Raw genomic sequence first — 22,009 nt, forward strand, 5'->3', positions numbered from 1 at the left:
CTCCCGAATAAAGTTCAAATTCCCTGGTCCAATATTTCAGCCCCTCTGTATTCTACCCGCAATCTTTACCTTTCCAACTTTTATTTTTTGCTGCATCTCTTATGTAATTTATACTAAAGGATTTTGCTTTCCAGTTGGGTATTCAAATTTTTGAAGCAAGTTTGACATACGTGAACAGGTGAACTTGCTATTTCCATATCCAAATCTACCAGCTTCTAATTCAAGTGACACCTTGTCCATGAAGCCTTCCCTAACACCATCGCTGAAAATTGTTTCCACCCTCTGAGTGGTTACAGCCCTTTGTTCCTTCATTACTGAGCTATTACTTCCTCTTATCTTCCTATATTTTATTATAGCTGCTTTATCTAGTCTGCTCTCTAGAATTCTTAACTACTAGATAGCCACTGTCCTTTCAGCAGTAAATCTGTTTCAGATTTACTTTTTTGTGTACTCCATCCCCTCCTCCCATTATAATATTCCATACATGTTTATTGAGTTGGTATAAATGAAGGGATGAGAAAGGTGTATAATAGCTTCTTTAAAAACTTACTTTTTTGATGACTACTTTAAAATAACTTATAAATAACCACTCTTATTCACCTATCCTAATTTATATATAGACTTCCTGTTGAAGTTCATCTGGATGCTTGAAAATTGGCTTTTTAAGTACTAAATTTCACACTTTCCCCCTATTTTACACCATAAATCTGCCAGCATAAAAGTAAAATTTAGGTAAATCTTTGGCAAAACTCATACAAATTCTAAACTATCATCTTGATGAGATCAAGTACCACAGATGAGTTTAATTGAAAAAGTGTCTCATGATCAACAGCTCTCTTTGAATCATGTTAATAGAAGCAATAACATGCATTTAAGTAGTGTGTTACACTTTACAAAATGTTTCTACAGACATGACTTCATTCCTGTTTCACAACAACCTGGTGAGATCAGTAGGGTGGGAATTGTTGGCCCTGTTTTACCAATAAGGAAAAGGTAAGGTCTAAGAGAGGCTACCCAGTTAGCGAGTTTCCATAACTAAGTAGATGACAGAACTAGCACTAAAACCCAAGATCTCTGAACCCTAGTCCAGAGCTCTTTCAATTATTCCACACCACCTACCTTAGACTAACTAAAGTAACTTCATTCCCTTTCCAGTAACAGGTTTAGCAAAGGATATATTATGACCATTGAATTCCAGCCATTGCAATATGAGGACAGCTGTGGGGAATGGTATAAATTTGTTGCTCCTAAGAGATATAAGAAAAGCCCCCTTTTGATTGTCTCCTGGATATAATTATACACGATGTTTGCTTGTTTCTCCCTTCATCTTGTCACAAGTCTGAGGGCTGAGCCAACACAGAAGAGGGGACCCCAAGAGAAGCAGAGAGGGAGCCTTGAGTGCCCCTCACCTGCAGCCACCCTGACCTTGAACTTCTTGATTTTTCATTTATTTTTTAAGCTAGAATGAATTGGGGTTTTCCATTACTTGCATGTAAAAGCATCTTAACAGAAACAACATAGGGAACTTTATATGAGAATTTGGGATAGAGTGTTCTGGGTTTTCATCCTCTCTCCCAACACTCTGAACAGAGAATGTTACTTAACTGTTTGGAGCCTCAGGTTCTTGCCAGTAAAAAGAGGGATTTGAGTTACTACTGCTCAGGGTTATCCAGTCAAATGCAATAAGGAGTGGGAAGTATCTAGCACATGGTAAATTATAAGTGATTATTATTAAGATGGACTCCAACTATATCAATGCCATAAGGACTTTTTTAAAAGTGCAAAAGTAAATTTGGTGCAAAAGTATTTGCGGTTTTGGACCGTGAATTCTAAGTTATTATTGTTAAGCTCAAACACATCTTTATTAAACAAAATAGGAACCATTACAATCAACGCATTTTTGCCAACAAGTAATAAGTTTGTTTATTCCTGTGGCGTAAAAATCCATGCTTCAGGATTCAGTGAACTCTTGGAGAGCATTTTCTGCATCCTGCTGGCCGAGGAAGCATTTTCCTGCAAAAGGCTGTCGAGATCCTTGAAGAAGTGGTAGTTGGCTGGTGAGAGGTCAGGGGAATATGGCAAATGAGGCAGAATTTTGTAACCCAGTTTGCTCAACGTTTGGAAGCATTTGTTGTGCGATGTGTATTCGGGCGACATCGTGGAGAAGAATTGGGCCCCTTTCTGTTGACCTTTCTGCAGGCCTTTCAGTTTTTGATGCATCTCATCAATTTGCTGAGCATACTTCTCAGATGTAATGGTTTCACTGGGATTCAGAAAGCTGTAGTGGATCAGACTGGCAGCAGACCACCAAACAGTGACCATGACTTTTTGGTACAAGTTTGGTTTTGGGAAGTGCTTTGGAGCTAGAAGAATCTAGTTCCAACCACTGAGCTGGTCGTCATCGGTTGTCATATGAAATCCATTTTTGTTGCACATCACAATCTGATCAAGAAGTGGTTCATTGTTGTTGTGTAGAATAAGAGAAACGACAAAACGACATTTTTTTCCTCAGCTTATGAGGCACCTATGAGTGGGTACTTATTGAGCTTCTTCACCTCTCCAATTTGCTTCAAATGTCAAACAACCATAGAATGGTAGATGTTGAGTTTTTCAGCAACTTCTCGTGTCATTGTAAGAGGTTCAGCTTCAATGACTGCTCTCAGTTGGTTGTTGTCAACTTCTGATGGCCAGCCACTATGCTCCTCATCTTCAAGGCTCTCTTCTCCTTTGCAAAACTTCTTGAACCACCACTGCACTGTACCTTCGTTAGCAGTTCCTGAGCCAAATGTGTTGCTGATGTTGCAAATTGTCTCTGCTGTTTTATAACCCATTTTGAACTTGAATAAGAAAACTGCTTAAATTTGCTTTTTGTCTGACATCATTTTTATAGTCTAAAATAAATATAAAATAGCAAGCAAGTCATTAGCAAAAAACATTAAGGAATGTACATTAAAATGATATATAACATAACATTTAATAATGTATTCCAGTATCAAATGGCAAATTTCAACAATGCAAAAACCGCAGTAACTTTTGCACCAACCTATACTATTTAAAACTATAACTTTACACGAAACCATTTTATTAGCTAACTCATTCTTCTCTTGTCAGATAGGGATCAGAATAAATGCAAAGGTTGATACCTATCATGCTTAGATCAAGAATACCCAATCTTTGAGTGAACTTCATTTCCCTGAAGCTTGGAGATCATTGGGCAGAGGATGAAAGAGTTGATAATAAAATTACAGATTGTAGTTGGGGTTGGGGGACTGCTACCAAGACTGGAATTTGCCTTGAAGTCCGCAATCAACCCTTCAAAGCTAGGCTAACAAATCAAAGGCTTGTCATTTATTTGTTTTTAATTTTCCTGCAGGAAGGTTTTTAAGGATTTAAGAGTTCAATTTTATTGCACTGAGAGAGGGAGAGAGAGATTGCTATCTCTTGTCCTGAAAGAGTAAATAGCTTGGATAACCTCATTTTCCAAAATGCTATTTATACAACTGTGAGGTCATGGTAGTTTAGGTACTTTGGACTTCTTGGGTCTTCCTGGATTGCAGCCAAGTGACTTTTTCATTTTCACATTACAAGGAGAATTGCCATGTCATCTTGGAGTGGTGTCACATTGCTGGGAAGAGCCCAGTTTTATTGGCAGCATGATCCTCAAACCACTGTATTACCTATCACCCTGCTGTTTGATGGAGTGGACCCACTTCTCGTCTGGAGACTCTGTGCTCACCCTGACTGCACACAATTCCCCAAACAGCACCTCTGCCAGCCTTGAGCAAAGAGACCAAATATCTGTGTGCTCCAGGAAGAGCCAGAAGACTCAAGATTGGCCCACTAAGAAAGTGTGAGGCTTGTGGGTGCAGTGACATCAGAGCCGTTTATTAACAGTTTGGGTTTATGTCTTGATTTCCCAGGGGCAGGGATGATAATGTGAGCAACTACTTACAGATCCCACAGGATATAGGGGCTTTTTCCCAGTAATTTTAGTCTGCCGGAAACCAGGATAAAAAAGTCACTCCTCCTTGAAGGAAGTCCCTACCTGCAGCTGCTGGTGTCAGTACTGGAATCCCGTCCCAGTGTGACCTTCATTGACTCTGTTAGTGTGACAGGTTCCACAGAGCTGTCACCCTGCAAACTCACCCTTTCTCCAGGAGAACAGGCGCAGAGCTGCAGTGGAGGGTACCTGTGTGGCTTCCCTGTCTGACACAGATTTGCCTTCATGTGGTAAGTCCCACCTCACTCCCCCAGCTCCCAGGAAAGGGCTTTCTTAAACCAGCACAGCCCTGGAAGGGCCTCTCTTGTGTCAGATGGGAGAACCAGCCCTTGTGGCATTCTCTAGGGCTTTGAAGTGAAAAGAACAAGGATGATTATTCTTGTGGTTTCCCTAATCTGTGTGCTGAGGGCTGAAGGAGCCAGGTGATCCTGTGTTTGAAATAAAACAGGTTACTCTTCTGAAAAAGGAGGAAGCAATTTGCTTCTATAGGTACAAATCCCCCTGCTGAACCGCTGGGCCAGCCCCCTCTTGCTGGCTTTCAAATGTGACAAATTGGTGCCATTTCCAGTGATGGCTGTGAGGCACTCTTCACAAGCTCACTTGTTTTTCAGCAGCTCCCACCCCCACAAAGAGACAAAGGAAAACCTAGAGGCCTAGACTGTGGGGAAGAAGTGCCAGAACAATCTGCTGAAAGTTAAAAATAAGTTTTAAAGTCAGCTCACTGCTGTCTGTTCTCAAGGTCAGACTGACTGATGATTCCAGTCAAAACAGCCAAACTAGCTTCCCTGTGAGTTCTGTTCAAAGTGGCTACCCATGGCACACCTGATGGCATCCATTCATGGCCCTGCTGCTCAGAGGGCCTGTGCTGTATGTGTAAGAGCTGCAAAATAAGCAATGCATGACATCTTCCTCAATCAGCTATACCAGTAGCTATTCACAGAGTTGTTATCAATAGCTAAAATAATTTGAGAATCAGGCTCTGTGCAATATGCTAATATTTGGATGCATTTTCTAATGAAATCCCTATAATCTCCTTACAGCCCTGTGAGGAAAGTACGGTCACTACCCCTATTTTGAAGCAGACTTTCCAAGTGTGCTGATTATTTTCTGTCTGCCTCCCTCTCATGAGTTCTCCAACCTTCACTACCCTGCACTGTGCCCAGAAGGCTGGTCCTTGTAGACAGCCAACCCGACTCCCTTGTGAGCTGACTTTGGTAGGCCTCGGGAGATCAGAGTAGGAAGAGAAGAGGTCAGGGTGCTTCTTTCCAACTCCCTCCATCCTTGGGGAGCCATTTTGTGCAGCAGCTGCAACTCTCTGAACTACCTGGCAATTGGAAGCAGGCTTCCCTCCAAGGTGCTCATGCTCACTGGGCTCTGGGACAGCATTTCCTCTTTTTTGCCTCTTGCCCAGAGGAGTGATGGCTTCTCACTGTTGCTAGACCCTGGATGCCTCTCTGGCTTGTTTGTTCCCTCTACCCTGTCTTCACCTCCATAAGTAGCCACTTCATTCAAGTATCTTCATTTGAACCAATCTAGGGTGAAATGTGCTATTGCCAAGACCCTGAATAATACACCCTGCCAAAAAAGGTGCAGGCCAGAGATGCAAACTCATGGTATTCAACAGTAGGGGAGAAGAAACATAAGCTGAAAATAAAACAAATAAAATTACAAGAGCCATAAGAAAGTCATAGAAAGTGTTACAGGAAATCAAAGGCCAACAAAAATACTTTGTAGAAGATGTAACATTGTGTTAGGCCTTTGAAAAACAGATAGAAGGTAGACAGATGGGTATGAAGGAAAGAGTTTCAAGTATGAACAAAGACAGAAAGGCAAAAACACAGAAGTGGAGTAAACTTATGGATGATGTTTCTCAAACTCCATTCTCTTTTTGAGACAGGGTCTCACTTTGTCACCGAGGCTGAAGCACAGTGGTACAGTCACAGCTCACTGTAACCTTGACACCCCAGGCTCAAGCCTCCCAAGTAGCTGGGACTACAAGCACGTGCCACTAGGCTCAGCTAATTTTTGTGTTTTTTATAGAGATGGGGTTTCATCATGTTGCCCAGGCTGGTCTTGAGCTCCTGAGCTCCAATTCTGTTCCTTAGAAGGCTAATATACTATGAAATGTTACTTCTGTATTGAAAAAAGGATTCCATGGTCAAATAAGGGTGGGCACCTTTGAGATAAACAAACTTAACTTTATGCAAGACTTCTCAGAGTATTTGAAATGGTAATATCCATATTTAACTACCTTTTTTTTACAGACAATTTGTTGAACTCTTCCAGAAGTGTGGGAGGGAACAGAGTTTGAGAAACACATATTGTCCAACAGCATTCTATAATCCTGTGGGACTCCCTGGTAGAGCAACTCCGAACACCCTGCGGGGGCCAAATTCAGAGCATACTGCAAAGAGTTCTGCAGAAAGCCAGTCAAATGTCATAAATCATGGACAAATGGCACCTAGAATGCCAATATGTAGCCATAGCATGAGTAGTGAAATGTAATTAGCAGACCAAGTGGAAACTGAATTTGTTATCTGACATGACCTGTAAGGAAACAATGGTAAACGGATCTTAAACGGAAGTTCAGATTTACATTCTGGAGAGTGTGGGAGCCCCAGTGGTAAAATTTCATGTGCACTCACTGTGTCCTGTTCCTAGTGGCTGGCAAGCTAAATTACTTCTGATCTAATATTTTTAACTAATTAGGATTTTATTCATTAATTTATTTAAGCATTTATTAACATTAAATAAGCCTTTGCAAAGAGCCAGGTTCTCTGTTAGACTATAGCAGAAAACTAGAAAGACTATAAAGGAAAACAAGACAGATTTCCTACTCACAAGGAGCTCTGGACGGCTTGAGTTTCAACAGGTAAATACATACAATTACAACATAAGATATAATTTTAATACAACCCTCTAAAAAACATAAGTTAAACTTACAAATCTTGTACCAAAGGGTTTGGAAGACTTCAGAGAACAGCTGATATTTGAGCTTGAAGGATGAATAGAATTTTCCAGAAAGAAAAGGAGAAACCTCATAAAAGACCCAATTTCAAATATCCAGACCCCACATTGAACCACATGAAAGCTTACTCCTTATAAAAGAGTAAAGAGAGAATCTAACATTTATGGATAAATATAAACATAAAACAAGAATTTTCCATATAAGATTTTTAAAGTTATAAAGATTTTAGAAAAAAATTCCAATATAAAATCTTCATTTTCTCTATTGTTCTTGATCATAAGATCCAGTATGCAAGTTAGAGTAGATCAGAGAAGCCCCACGCAGGTCACTGGAGACTCTTCATATTTGACCAGAGAAAATGAGAAACACATAGTTATTTCAAAATGTTCCTAATATTTCAGTTTACAATAGTGCCCAGAATATACAGGAAATTGTGAGTACTCAAGTCTATTTTTCTTTCTGATAATTTTAGATTGACATATTCTAAGTAGCATTAAAGCTTTTCCTTGCTGTGCAGCTCTTTTTTTCCCACCATATGTACCAGTATGACAATTTAACCCTACAACGATTTTACATGTTAAGCGTTTATATATGACACCTTCATATATTTACATTCAGAATGCCTGACTACCTATGTTTCCAAAGACTTAAAATGAGTAATCCATACTTAACAAAAATAGAAATTTTTAGAAAGTTTTGAATGTAATACAAATATATTTGTTTTCTGTATTAAGTGCTGTAGAGATTTGAGTCGTTTATCTTGTAAAATTTATTTTTATTATGGAATTTTACTATGGCGGTTTTATTTTTTTTACCATAGAAAAATTTAAAACCTGCATTATAAGAAAAATGTGGTTTTGCCCTAAAAAAAAAAATACTGACAAATATATAAACCTTGTAATATTCATGGTTCAATAGGTAATTGTTAAATGAATGAACTGATGGTACGACAGACGAGATTGGAGGAGACAAAAATTACAACCATGGCTTTCATCTGAATCTATAATTCTTCCTAAATTCAGTATTAAAACTCTCTTGCCTATAGACCAGATCAAAGACAACAAGATTTGGGGGTGTCAACAGAAGTCCTGGGATAAATTTTTTCTTATAAAGTCTGGATTAAACTTTTTAGCATTGATGATATTCATTTATTTATTCAACAATTTTTGAAAACATTTATTGAGCACTCACAGTAGTAACAGCAGCAGCAGTGATAGTAACGATAATAATTATAATAATAATAATAGGTATTGTCAATTTAGAATTTACTTTGTGCTGAGCTCGATGCTATGGGTTTTGTACCGATTTTCTCACTGAATCTTTACAACAGCCCTAGTCAGTCCCATTGTGCAGATGAGAAAAGTGAGGCACAGAAGGTCACATAACTTGCCCACATTCACCCAACAAATAAATGAATTCTAAGTTGAATCCAAGTCAGTCTGACCACAGAATTTCACATCCTTCACTACTCCAGGATCCCATGGTAGGCACCATGGGTGCCCCAAAATTTAAAAATGATGTGGATCATCTTCCCATAAGGATTACTATGTCATAAGCTCATAGACTGTAACAGCAGGTTATCTGGGCTCTCTATAGACAAGAAAGTAAGGCCAATGAATGTGGTGATTTACCCAAGATCACACAGCACCTCTATGGCTAAGACACATTTAGAATGCCCCACCCTGTGTTGACTTTCATTCCAATTCTCTTTTCACTCACTACACAGAGCCGAAAACCCCCACTTACTGACTAAATTACAAAATCCACATAATACTTTGTTATTATCATCAAAGAAATATGAAACCATATGGAAATGATTTTGAAATATGCCCATTTATCTCCTTAGAAATAATCCTTTTTGATAACTTTCAAACTGACTTAAATTGTTGAGGCTACATATGGATCTTGGTCTCATGAAAAATAAGCACTAAAATTAAGTTGAGGTTGAGGTTAGAGTTGATGCTGGTCATGCCACCCTAAGTTTCCAAGTATCATTCAGTCCCATCTTGTTTCCTGCTTTGGGGTCATTTAACGGGTCATTATTGAGTTATTACATAACTGGAACAAAAGCAAGATAGAATCAAAAGGATACTTAGAGCTGGAGTGACATCAGAAACTGATGCAACCTCCTTATTGTCAGCACGGGAAAAGGCAAGTCTGGGAAGCAATATAACACAATGGAATCTGGCAAAAGAATGGGGCAGACTGGGCAGAGGTCACAGTTGTGATCCTTTGTACTGTAGTGTGGCACCCAGTACAGTATTTTAAAACTTTGAACCTCAGAATCCTCATCTGTAGAATGAAGAAAATCATAGCTTCTCTATTTGTCTTAAAGATTACACATAATAAAATATACTCCACAGTACCTGGCATATAGTATGCGTTTACTAAGCATAGCTACAATTACAATTTAGTCCTAGTTCTGCTCCCTTAATTGATTTTCTCATCTATACAGTGGATATTTTTCTTCTTGTCTATGTTACAAAGTAGTTTTGTGAACACCGTGAGATAATGTCCAGATCTTTATGCTTTGAGCTTCAGCTAAAATTCTACCTCAGAGCAGCTTTCAGCACCTGCCAGAGTGGGAATTAATGATTCCCTCTTCCACGTTCTCTAGCTCACGTCTGTATCCTGATCCAGCCAATATCTTGCTTTCTCCTCTATTTGATTTTGTTTATGTCCGTTGCATAAATTCCTCAAGCTGAGGGGTATTTGCTTTCTCTCCCCGACAGCCCAAATAACCTTATACAGAGTGGATGATCAGAAAATGTGTGGGCTTTGCCCTGAATGCATTTTCAACAACTGGATTGCTATGCATATAAAAAGTATTTGGGAATTACAATTATAGAGTTGAACTGAGTTCTTAAGAAGCAGTGAGGATTTCAGCTTTGGTTCCCCCTACCCCTTCCCCTTCCCCGCCAGGGAGGGAAATGGGACAAGTACAAAAAGAAAAGCAAACCTCTAGGCTTAGCCTGAAGACATCTGCTGTTTACACTGGTCATTTGTCTCAGAGGTCAAAATACAGTTCTATCCTTGTCCTTATGGCAATCGTGGTGACAATCTAACAGCCAGGAAGTAGCCTCTCATTTTACTCTTGGCAGCTCCGAGGAAGAAAAGCCAGTGGTGAATGTTCAAACCCTGTGCCCCCGTGGGACATCTGTAGTCACAGTCCTACCTATTAGCTCTTTGGATAGTAGGCAGTAGTCCCTGAGACCGGCTGAGGGACTATTGTGCTCCTGGGCCCTTCTGTGCCTCAGTTTTTCTCTCTGAATGATGGGAATAATCATCTTGTTCTCCATGACTCTACCTTGAAACACTGCAACTACTAGGAAAAAAAAAATGAGCAATGAATGTCAAAGCTGTTTGAGGTGGTACTGGAGGACTACACTCCAAGCAGAGCCAAGCGTGATAAATATAATAATTCCTAATATTAAGGGCTTGTTCCATGTAAGAAACTGTCGAAGCACACTATGTATATTCATCAATTCTTAAAAGAACTCCATGAGAAAGTCCTGGTTTTACAGTGGACGAAACTGAGGTACAGAAAAGTTAAGCAAAAAGCCACACAACTAGTAAGCGTCAGACCCTGGATTGGTACCCCATAGTCAGATGCCACTGGCCACTCTTAATTATGTTGCTGTATGGTCCTCCTATTGCCATCTCTTTAATTTTGTGCCTAGTGCAATGTTTTCCATGTAATAGGTCTAGCTCAATATATATTTGTTGGATTGAAGTAACTCTAATACGACTTGAGCATGGTTGATAAATCTCTCCCTTCTTCTCCTCCTTCCAGCTATACCTCCAGTTCCTCTATTAAGATACTTATCTTTTAATGGTGTTTCTTCAATTGGGAGCTACAGACCCTTAGAGTGCCTCAATTTAATTTTTAAAATGTTTATAATAAAAGATAAATATAAACACATTCTGGATCATTGGGATGACTATCTCATACCAAGTACTGCCTCTTGATCGCAGCACCTGTGCGTACTAGTCTTTGGCCGCAAGAGTTACCACTTCACTTGCTATGTTAATAAGAAAGAAATAGCACGAATACCTAAATAATGTATTAGAGTCAAGAGAGACCATTGCAATGACATATGGTGTGGGCAAAGATGTGGTAGATGGAACGAAGGAAAGAGGTGAGAGAATTGAGTCTGCATTGGGCACCTCACACACCATGAGAGTGGTAGAGCCACAGGGAACTCAAAGGTACCCACGCCTCCGCTGTCAGTACCATGCAATGCTGGTAGTTGTCCAGGAAACGTTACTAATTTCAATTTTATTATTCTGGAAGAAAATTTTTATCTGTTTTGGTTTTATTTGTGAGTTGTTCAAAAGCTGTAACATAAGCTTATATCTGGTTTTGTGTCTGTGTGTGTTTTGAGACAGGGTCTTGCTCTGTCACCCAGGTTGGAGTGCAGTGGTGATCATAGCTCACTGCAACCTCTCCACCTCCTGGGCTCAAGCCACCCTCCCACCTCAGCCTCCCAAATAGCTGAGACCACAGGCGTGTGCCACCACAACTGGCTGAGATTTTTGTATTTTTTATAGAGATGCGGTTTTGCCATGTTGCCCAGGCTGGTCTCAAACTCCTGAGTTCAAGCAATCTGCCCACCTTGGTCTTCAAAGTGCTATGATTACAGGCGTGAGCCACTGAGCCTGGCCTATGTCTATATATATTAAGGTGACATTTTAAAATAAAACAATTGAAGCCAAGCCTGGAAAGGTCTAAGAAAATTTCGCCCTTAAAATGGTGGAAAATACCAGTTTCCTTTCTATTTAAGAAACAGCAGGCCGGGAGCAGTGGCTTGCGCCTGTAATCCTTGCTAAGAAGGGAGGATACCTGAGCCCAGGAGGTGTACGCTGCAGTGAGCTATGATCCCGCTACTGCACTCAAGAATGAGCTACAGAGGGAGACCTGTCTGGAAAAGAAAAGACCACAGAATAATGTGTTCAGGGCTTTCTTATTTAAAAGTAATTGCAAACGCCAATGTATTAGGCATATCAGTAACACCTTGCTGTGAATTAGTACTTTACACCTTCCCTTTCTGAGAGCAGGCTTTGATAGGAGAAAGGAAAGCTAAGTAGCTTGATAGAAAGCATGGCTCGGTGCAAAATCTTGTCCTACCATTCAGTAGCTGTGTGACTTTGGGCAAGTCATTAAACCTCTCCAAACCTCCTGTTCCTTATAAAATCAGTGTAATCTCTGCACCTTCTTCACCACAATGGCCTATATGTAAAGCTAGTTGACAAAAAACGCACAATACACGGTAATCTATGTTAAATAGGAAGGCTCTAACACTAGGACCTTAAATGGCAAGGTCTCCAGCCTGGTTAGGAGAGGATTCCCCGCACACCCCCTACCCTGGCCCCCAACCACCACCACCACCAAGATACCGACCGCTTGGAGTGACTCAGGGAAGCAGACCCACTGGACGAGGAGGTGGCTCCACCAGCTGGTGCCCCGATGAAGAACTGAGGCCAGTGGGCTCGCCCGCCAGCCCACCGCCCAGAAGCTGCCAAGCACCCCCGGTGCTTCGGGCTCCACGCAGAACACTGGGTGCTGTAAGGAAATGCAAAGCATTGGTGGCCCTACCATGGGAATATAGGTTTCTGTTCTCCGGAGAAACTAGGAGTTCGGTCAACACCTTAAGGCGCTAAAAGTGTACGTAGGGGTGGGGAGCACACAGGTTCTGAACAAATTCTTCAAATTTGCCCAGGGCTCCCCATGCATCAGGTGTGGCCCGCGTCCCTAGTTCTAGGCTGCTGCGGGAGGGGTCGCCTTTTGTAGGGGACCTGGTCTTTTTGCGATCTGGCAGCGTGCTCCCAGCAGCGAAGGCCTTAGTCTTGCTCAGGAGGCCGCGCCCCAGACCCGGGGATGCGCGATGTTCAAAGGGTGACGGCGCGCGGGTCCCGGGCAGGAGAGACCGCCAGAGCCGGCGCTGCCTGGCGCCGAGAGGCCGGGACTGGCGAGTGCTGCCGCGCCACCGGGGCCCACCTGCGCGAGGCCGCGAGGCCTCAGGCCCTCTGGGCTGCGCGACCCTGCTCCGGCCGCAGGCGGGCGGCGAGGAGAGGTGGGGCACGGTCTGTGTGCGGTGGGGCGGGCGGCGGCCGCGCGGCTTCCCCGGGGCCGGAGGCGGGGCGGGCGGGCCTCGGATGGCGCGGGGGGCGGACCCGCCAGCTGCCTGCACTGCTCGCCCGCTCGCTCGCACTCGGCTGTGCGGCGGGGCAGGCATGGGAGCCGCGCGCTCCCTCCCGGCGCCCACACCTGTCTGAGCGGCGCAGCGAGCCGCGGCCCGGGCGGGCTGCTCGGCGCGGGTGAGTGCGGGCACATACTAGGGCGTCCGCCCGGGAGCGGGAGAGGCGAGGCGCCGGGAGGAGCGGGACAAAGGGCCGGGTGTGCACGGGGTGGGGTAACTGCGGGCTGCTGGAGGCACCGGAGACTTCGCCAGGGCCGTCTTCGGGGTTCCAGGACGCGGGCTGGGGGCCCGAAGGAGCTCTGGGGAGACAGCGGGGGCTGCAGGGCATTTGGATTCATGCAGTGTTACCCATGAAACGCATGGGGAAAGAAGATTTTGAGACTGCTGTCTGGAGTGCAGGATGTTGGTTGGGAAGCGAGAGAGCCGGCTCTCGGCAAGCTGTCCCTCGGCGGGGGCGATGGCTACACCCCCATGCACCCCCCAACACACCACCACTACTTCTTTTCCTTGAGTTTTGCATATACGCGATTCCATCAAGTTCTGAACATTAATTTTTAACCCTGGGCATGTGATTGTGAACACACCTGAGCAAGCAAGAGAAGTGCAAAAGTGCAGCAAATACAGGCTGGGAAATAGAATCTTTTCTCTGGAGCCGTAGTGGATGCCCGTGTGCGTTCTGGGGGTGCTAACCCTAGACACTACAGTCTCAACTAACAACAGTTGTTGTAAGCAAATAGTTCTTCTGCCTGTAGGCATTCACGAGTTAACTTTTAAATAAAAGTTTTCAAGTTTTAAAAGGAGCGGGAGAAGACTTGTTCAGATGAAGGAACACCACCACTCCCCTCCAGAATACAAATTAGGTTTGCTTTCCAGCACCTCAGAAGAAAGCAGCTGATAAAAATTCTGTTTGTTTTACTGCCTACTGGGCGACATCCGTAAGAATTCAGAAACTCAGTGTAGGTATTGGAAAAGGGCTTGCTTCTCTCAGCTCCTGAAACTAAATTTGAGGGTTCCCTGTGCGCTCCTTAGGAGCAGGTAGACCAATGCCGGAATCCTCTGCACATGGTCATGTGAGAAAGAATTGAATTTATAGATGAAGTCAGCTGTGGCCAAAAGCCCTGTGTCTAAGTAGTATCAGGATATTTATTGCATGTTGTTTCAAGATCCTACTTATGCATGAGAGTATCTGCAACAGGTTTATAACCGTGTCTACCATGAAGTCTGTCAGGAGTGGATTGGAGGTGAAGTGGGGAGAAGGAACTGAGAAAATGCCCCCAGAAGCCACTATGTTTATTTGTGAAAGTGTTTGCATCCCATCTGCATATGAAAAGTTTTCCTCTGCAGTTTTCCTAGTTAAAGTCAAGTGGTAACTTGTCCTTTCTTGTGTCTAAACTTGGAAGGAAGCCTTTTTCCAAGGTAGCTAATATGGATCTCATTTTTGTAACACAACTTATTCAGCTGGATGGTGAATATGGATGCATTTTCTGGCTGTAGCATAAGTGTCCATTAGTGTGTCTGAGAACATTTTTGTCCCCAGTCTGCAATGGTTAATAGTCTCAGGTTCTCCCACATATCTCTTCTCATAGATCCCTTAGGATTTCATCCACCAGGCATTATTCATGCCTAACTCCCACAGACTCCAGGGAATTTGTTTCTCATGTTCTCAACATTAGCAGGTTATTTTGCATTCTGTTCTTATTCGCCTGCCAGGTTTATCCCAGGCTCAATGTAGTTTACCTAAAATCTGATAGAGAAGAAGCTAAACTTCATTTGACCACAAGATTGTGTTTAGGGTTGCTGGACTTTTAAGTGCCTTGCAGTTTCCTGTACAACACTGTAATTCTTAAACTATTATGTGATTAGGTCTGTTTTGCCTTAACAGGGTCTGTGACTCAGGAAAACGAGAACAAGCCTGACTGCAGAGTATTCACAGAGTTTGGTTCATTTTTATCCATTTGCTTTAGGATTTAGCATGGTTTCACTGTTCCATATCCCTGACCACTGATTCCATGGAAGACCCTTTGTCATCTCTCCAAATGGTATCCAAAACCTGTATCTTTGCAAACGTTCCTGCCATTTCTTTCTGTCATTACTGTTTATAGCAGCTGCAGGAGTTCACAATTTGTACAATAGAGAATACATGGCCTAAGGATTAGGTTTTCCCTCCCAGCACTTGTTTGCTATAGGAGTTAAATCATTCTCTCAAACAGTGGCCCTCTTGAGGAGACCTGTGTTGTTGCAGTTTTCAAGACTAAAGTGCCTTGCAGGAGATAGTAGTCACTGCACCCAGACTCCGAAGAGATTGTTGTTTGCATATCTGTTAAATGTGCGAAGTCCCACCACCAAGGGCCTATGAAGTGGCAGCATCCTCAAAAAGTATAAATATTTTCAGACAGTGGCTCATATTGAGTGATGGAGGGTGGAATGTGTAACCCATTTATGAATCAGATACCCAAAGCTGGAAAACGAATAGTTTCTGTATTACTAAGCATGGTGAAAAAATATTTTCTTACCTTCATTTTCCATTCTTCCCTGCCAGTTAGGTAAAACGATGCACGGAAACACTTAGTTGGAAACCTTGGCAGATAATTTATGTATATGAGGAATCTTTATTCAGCAAAAGCTTATTCCTAGAGATGAAACGTTATAGACCTAAATTTTCTTCATCCAGACTTAGGTAAAAGGAGAAGATTTGAAAATCTTCATTCCATTTAAAAATGTGTGAGTCTTTCAGGCAGCTCTGCAAGGATACGGTGATTCATTCATTTATGAGGGTGAGAGAGAATTTAAAATTATGCAACTCATTAGTTACCTTTCCAGGTGTGGGATTATGAATGTTTTCATTACATCTGTTTATACCTTAGACGAGTGTTTATGTTTAAACAAACAGGTATAGCACAGGCTTACCCAGCGTTTATACAAATGGGAGCAATAATTATTTGTCTTCTGAGAAATTAATCCATTATCGTGTGAGTTGAGAAATTCATGTAAATCCACAAACCTAATTTTAAAGCGTCACAGTTGCGCATCATTTGTTGTGTTATTAATGAGGATGAGCCAGGGCAGGCTGCGAATGCCTCAGGAAAGACCCTTAATGGACAGGAGTGTTGTTTCTTCCTCAGGCTTTTCTTTGGGGCCTGTCTTAAGAGCATACACACCCAGCCATCCCTCCACTCCGTTCTTGAAAGCTGCCTTCTGCTGGAGTCACAATTTGTACAATAGAGAATATATGAACTAAAGATGAGGTTTTCCCTCCCAGCGCTTTTTTGCTGTGGAGTTAAATCATTCTCTCAAACAGTGGTCCTCTTGCAGACTGATCAGGGAAATCTTGTCTGCCAGATAAGTGAGAGATTAGCGTGATACATTTTCCTTTTCCTTTCCCCCTCCTCTGCCTCCACCCTCCATAATTCCATGAATCAATGATCCTGAGACATAAATGACAGTACAGACACTGTAGACAGCATCGTCCCTGACCTGGACTTCTGTGATTCTGGAAAATTCTAAAATGAGGGAATCCTGGACCTGAAAAGACCAGAGCTAAAAAGACCAGCTAAAGAGACCGCCTGGTTGAGGATGCTATTCAGAAGAATTTCTAAACCACCCTAAATAAACATTTGGTAATGGACTAAGCAACTTAAGAAGCTTGTAGCTTTAATACAGACATCAGTTTAAACCCATTTAAGGGCTTGAGAACCTACAGCTGTATCTTCTAATTTCTGATTAGATATTTTAAAAATATCTAAGCCTAATCCGTTTGAAATAATTTGATGGGAATTCGTTTCTAAAAGTCTGCATTCATTTCTAAATCTGAATTAAAGTGTTTTAAATGCAATTTTATAACTTTTAGGGTTACATGGAAGCTTTAAGCAAGATATATAATGCTGTCAGAACAAAGTCATCACACAAGTTAGTAAGTAGGGTTTAGTAATGTAGAGAACTTGGAAGCAGAGTTGCAAACTAATAGAAATTAGGACTTTTTGAGTCTCCGAAAAGTTTATTCTTCAAAGTTAAAGCTTCACACTGTCCTGTTGGGTTAGCAGTTTGTTTTGTTTTATTTCTTATAGATGGCTGGCTTCTATATGGCTAAATGAACAGAATTTAAGTTGTAAGAACTCTGAATTAGTCATATTCTATCATATAGCAGACTCTTTAGCATTCTCTAACAGGATTCTGTGATTCATAACTGATCGCAAAGGTTCTTGAGACATAATCATTCATCATTTTGCCAAAGAATACATTTGGTCCTCTATATTGAGAGGTTGGAGTAAGGCTGTGGCTAATGAAAGAGGATATTGTAACTGCCATGTTCTTCATGCACATTGAAAATATTCTCTGTAGCTGATGATAATACACAGTATAATACTACCTCATCTCCTACTCTGTCTCCCCCAAGAATCATATTTTAAAAACAAGAACACTTGGCAGCTTGGACCTCTGCATTCTGTGTTTTCTTTCTTAAGATAAGCTGAAGTAAAACTTGGCTTACCACGTCTGCTGCTCAATATAAGACACATTACCATTCCCCACATTACTCAAAGGGAGGAGAGGATGGTGCGTTGGGGCCCAAGATACAGCCGTGTGGGAGATCTATTACTCCTCGTAGTCCATGGCACACTTGGCAGGGATTCTGGTGTGAGTGGGGCATTTGGTCACCTAGACAGCAACTTACATAGAGAAAAGGCTGCTCAAGTCCTAGATAAGCCCAAAGGATGAATCCTCAGCCAGTAGGTGGGAATAATCAGGCAGAACCATGCCCCACAGATCTCCTAAAGGGTTGTCATCACCACACCCATCTCACTGCCCAGTTCTCCATAGGCGAGGAGGACTCAGCTAGTGTTGGCATCCCTTCCTAGTCCACTTAGAACCTTTAGTCTTGGCAGTACTCCCAACAAGCACATATAAACACGTGTGTGCACATATGCAGGCATCCCATGACTTCAAGGATTTAAAGAAATAAATGTATGTCCTTCCTACAAAAGGGCTTAGGGACCCTTCCTATTTGGAAAGATGGAGACAAGAAGAGTTTCAAAGAATCAGGGAGTCCCAAGGAACTGGCTTTTCCAGGACCTTATTTCTTTCTTTTCCTATCCCTATTCTCCCTGACAGAAGTGGAAGCCAAGAGGAGTCAAGCAAAAAGGTCCCGGAGGTGGGTGGGGCACACACATAGTTTAGAAACACAGTGTGGATATTGGGAATGAGAATGGGCACACTCCCCTATACTACGTCAGATCATTGGGATTTTCTAGTTTTATGTAAAAGGGAGCAAAAGGCACCCACAGTTGTCAGTAGATCTGTACTCTCAAACAGGAAGAGAATGAGAATAACAAAACAGTTTCTTCCTGACTTCTGCTGTGTTCTGAGAGCCTCCCGCGACCTACCCCTTCGGGCTCCTTGTTTTTGGATGCTTGGTTGTGAATGAGTTACCCTACCTGCTGAGTCAGCTTCTATTGAACCAGAAGCGTCAGAGCCACTGAGAGCCAACTGATGCTTAAACATTTACGAAAGCACTTTCAGTCTTCCTCCTTGTTGTTTTCATTGTGGGATGACTGATCTGGGCATTTAAACATACCTTGCAGTGTAAAAGCCAAACTTCTTCATTTAATACACATAGCCCTTCAGAATCTAGCTCTTGCCTGCTGCCTCCACCACTTCCTCTACTCCACCCTTGTTGAGCTCAGTGTGATTCCCAAAATTACTCACATGGTTGCATGTTGCTGTGCCCTTGCACAGACTCTTGTTTCCCTTCCCTAAGTATCCCCTTCTATCTTATGTTAGCAGACTTCTTTTCAACTTCAGTACCCATCTGAAACATCAGGTGATGCCTGGAAAATTTCTAGGGCAATTTGTTCATTTAGAGGGTAAATTTAAATTACACAGCTTACTGAATGATCGAGGCATCAAGGAGGGACAGCTCCACAGTGTCACCTTTACTAGGACTCCTATTGCTTCTAAACAGTGGGTGCATTTGCTAAATTATACATTTGGTCCTCTATATTGAGAGGTTGAAGTGAGGCTGTGGCATATTATTTCTCAAGCATCACTTCCCCTAGAAGGCCTCTCTTGTTCTTACTCCCACAACTGGCCTCAAGCTCTTTCTCTGAGCTACCACATCATCCATGTACATCATTGTCATAAGCAGTCAGCATGCAACAATCATTCATTTTTCCATTAATACAAGCATCCATTTAACAAATCTTTGTTAAGTGTTAGCACAGGCCCAAATTTAAGGGATTTAGCTGGGAATACAGATACACACAACTGAAAAAGTAACCAATGGTAACAGTCATAGTGTTATAGCTGATGCAACATTAGAGCTTTAAAATATTGACAAAGATCCTGGTAGTGTACAACATAATCCAAAGGAAGAAGGAATATTTTATTAGAAGCCTGGCCACTCTGGAACTCAATATATATAATAGTAAAGGTTGTTGTAAATTCAAAGCAAAAAACAAAACAAAAATAAAAAATCTCATACCCTGTCTTGAATGCACCATCATTTAAAAACCACAGGAGTGGTGGTAATTGTGACACTGTGGAGCGGTCCTTCTTTGATGTCTCAGTCACTCAGTAAGCCATGTAATTTAAATTGACCCTCTGAGTGAGCTCTGAGAAGTTGGTCTGAAAATATCCAAGTACATGTTACAATGAGAATGAGAGAAGCAGGAGGGAAAGGCAGGGGCATCAGGAAGGTAGAAGAGAAGGTGGTTTAGAATCAAGCACAAAGAGGGCTCAAAATCACATGGAAATTGGGACTGGTCAGTCAATTAGCCAGGGGACTAATGACTTTATGCATGCTGCTCTGTAGTCTACCATCATTAGGGGCATCTTAAACATAGAAAGAAAGGAACACCCAATTTCATTTCAGGCGCCCAGCCACAGGAACGTTCCTAAGGTCGAGCCTTTGCATTGAAAGTGAGACCGTTATCTAAGGATTCCTCTCCACACCCTGATTCCTGAGGAGGGTTCAAAGACAGAAACAATGACAGGCCTGTTGCTGGGCTTTGCTGTCTGCAGTAAATGAATGTTCAGCCCTTGCCCTCCTGACCTGCTTGTCTTTGTTTCTACAGAACAGTGCTCGGCATGGCAGGGATTCCAGGGCTCCTCTTCCTTCTCTTCCTTCTGCTCTGTGCTGTTGGACAAGTGAGCCCTTACAGTGCCCCCTGGAAACCCACTTGGCCTGCATACCGCCTCCCTGTCGTCTTGCCCCAGTCTACCCTCAATTTAGCCAAGCCAGACTTTGGAGCCGAAGCCAAATTGGAAGTATCTTCTTCATGTGGACCCCAGTGTCATAAGGGAACTCCACTGCCCACTTATGAAGAGGCCAAGCAATATCTGTCTTATGAAACGCTCTATGCCAATGGCAGCCGCACAGAGACACAGGTGGGCATCTACATCCTCAGCAGTAGTGGAGGTGGGGCCCAACACCGAGACTCAGGGTCTTCAGGAAAGTCTCGGAGGAAGCGGCAGATTTATGGCTATGACAGCAGGTTCAGCATTTTTGGGAAGGACTTCCTGCTCAACTACCCTTTCTCAACATCAGTGAAGTTATCCACGGGCTGCACCGGCACCCTGGTGGCAGAGAAGCATGTCCTCACAGCTGCCCACTGCATACACGATGGAAAAACCTATGTGAAAGGAACCCAGAAGCTTCGAGTGGGCTTCCTGAAGCCCAAGTTTAAAGATGGTGGTCGAGGGGCCAATGACTCCACTTCAGCCATGCCCGAGAAGATGAAATTTCAGTGGATCCGGGTGAAACGCACCCATGTGCCCAAGGGTTGGATCAAGGGCAATGCCAACGACATCGGCATGGATTATGACTATGCCCTCCTGGAACTCAAAAAGCCCCACAAGAGAAAATTTATGAAGATTGGGGTGAGCCCTCCTGCTAAGCAGCTGCCAGGGGGCAGAATCCACTTCTCTGGTTATGACAATGACCGACCAGGCAATTTGGTGTATCGCTTCTGCGACGTCAAAGATGAGACCTACGACTTGCTCTACCAGCAATGTGATGCCCAGCCGGGGGCCAGCGGGTCTGGGGTCTATGTGAGGATGTGGAAGAGACAGCAGCAGAAGTGGGAGCGAAAAATTATTGGCATTTTTTCAGGGCACCAGTGGGTGGACATGAATGGTTCCCCACAGGATTTTAACGTGGCTGTTAGAATCACTCCACTCAAATATGCCCAGATTTGCTATTGGATTAAAGGAAACTACCTGGATTGTAGGGAGGGGTGACACCGTGTTCCTTCCTGGCAGCAGTTAAGAGTCTTCATGGACTTATTTTAGGAGAGGCCAAATTGTTTTTTGTCATTGGCGTGCACACGTGTGTGTGTGTGTGTGTGTGTGTGTGTAATATGTCATATAATCTTTTACCTAATTTCTTAAAATTGCAAGATGACTGGCTTTATTATTTGAAAACCGGTTTGTGTATCATACCATATATCATTTAAGCAGTTTGAAGGCATACTTTTGCATAGAAATAAAAAAATACTGATGTTTGGGGCAATGAGGAATATTTGACAATTAAGTTAATCCTTCACATTTTTGAAAACTTTGATTTTTATTTCATCTGAACTTGTTTCAAAGATTTATATTAAATATTTGGCATACAAGAGATATGAATTCATGTGTGCATGTGTGTTTTCTTCTGAGATTCATCTTCGTGGTGGGTTTTTTCGTTTTTTTCTCCAGTGCCTGATCATTGATGCTTCCATAAGGTAGTGTTCCTATTTAGGAACTTTGACAACATTTGTTAGGAAGTTAGAATATTTTGGATTTAAGGCATTTGCACAATAATCTTTGAACAGTAAAACAATGTGTTGACTATACTGATACACATATTAA

The 22,009-nt window shown here is 42.5% G+C and overlaps 2 protein-coding genes across 7 annotated transcripts in view; one reads left to right on the forward strand and one right to left on the reverse strand.

Annotated features, from left to right (window-relative positions):
• The window catches only part of LOC140712623 (uncharacterized), a 45,274-nt gene extending 32,059 nt beyond the window's left edge, over positions 1 to 13,215 (reverse strand). The window contains exons 1-4 of one of the 6 annotated variants that reach the window (XR_012094336.1): positions 12,765 to 13,215; positions 12,370 to 12,531; positions 10,144 to 10,293; positions 1,848 to 7,305 (exon numbers count right to left, since the gene is read on the reverse strand). Coding sequence is in view for 4 of the 6 variants with exons in the window: in XM_073020149.1 (XP_072876250.1) it covers positions 7,230 to 7,305; positions 12,370 to 12,531; positions 12,765 to 13,204 (678 nt within the window). In the remaining 2 variants the exon portion in view is untranslated. Of the gene's footprint in view, positions 1 to 1,847; positions 10,294 to 12,369; positions 12,532 to 12,616 lie in introns of those variants that run through there. The other 5 variants (XR_012094342.1, XM_073020160.1, XM_073020149.1 and 2 more) reach the window with 5 other exon arrangements.
• Positions 13,121 to 21,787, forward strand: PRSS23 (serine protease 23). The gene is made up of 2 exons (XM_008020443.3): positions 13,121 to 13,286; positions 20,236 to 21,787. The coding sequence occupies exon 2, from the start codon at positions 20,249 to 20,251 to the stop codon at positions 21,398 to 21,400; it is 1,152 nt and encodes a 383-aa protein (XP_008018634.1). The 5' UTR covers positions 13,121 to 13,286; positions 20,236 to 20,248; the 3' UTR covers positions 21,401 to 21,787.
• The last annotated feature ends 222 nt before the right edge of the window (positions 21,788 to 22,009 follow it).

Source organism: Chlorocebus sabaeus, chromosome 1 (assembly GCF_047675955.1).
Source record: "Chlorocebus sabaeus isolate Y175 chromosome 1, mChlSab1.0.hap1, whole genome shotgun sequence".
In the NCBI taxonomy this organism is placed as follows: domain Eukaryota; kingdom Metazoa; phylum Chordata; class Mammalia; order Primates; family Cercopithecidae; genus Chlorocebus; species Chlorocebus sabaeus.

What these genes read in the sequence shown, in the direction of transcription:
- PRSS23 (XM_008020443.3), top strand. Translation starts at nt 20,249, where the DNA reads ATGGCAGGGATTCCAGGGCTCCTCTTCCTTCTCTTCCTTCTGCTCTGT.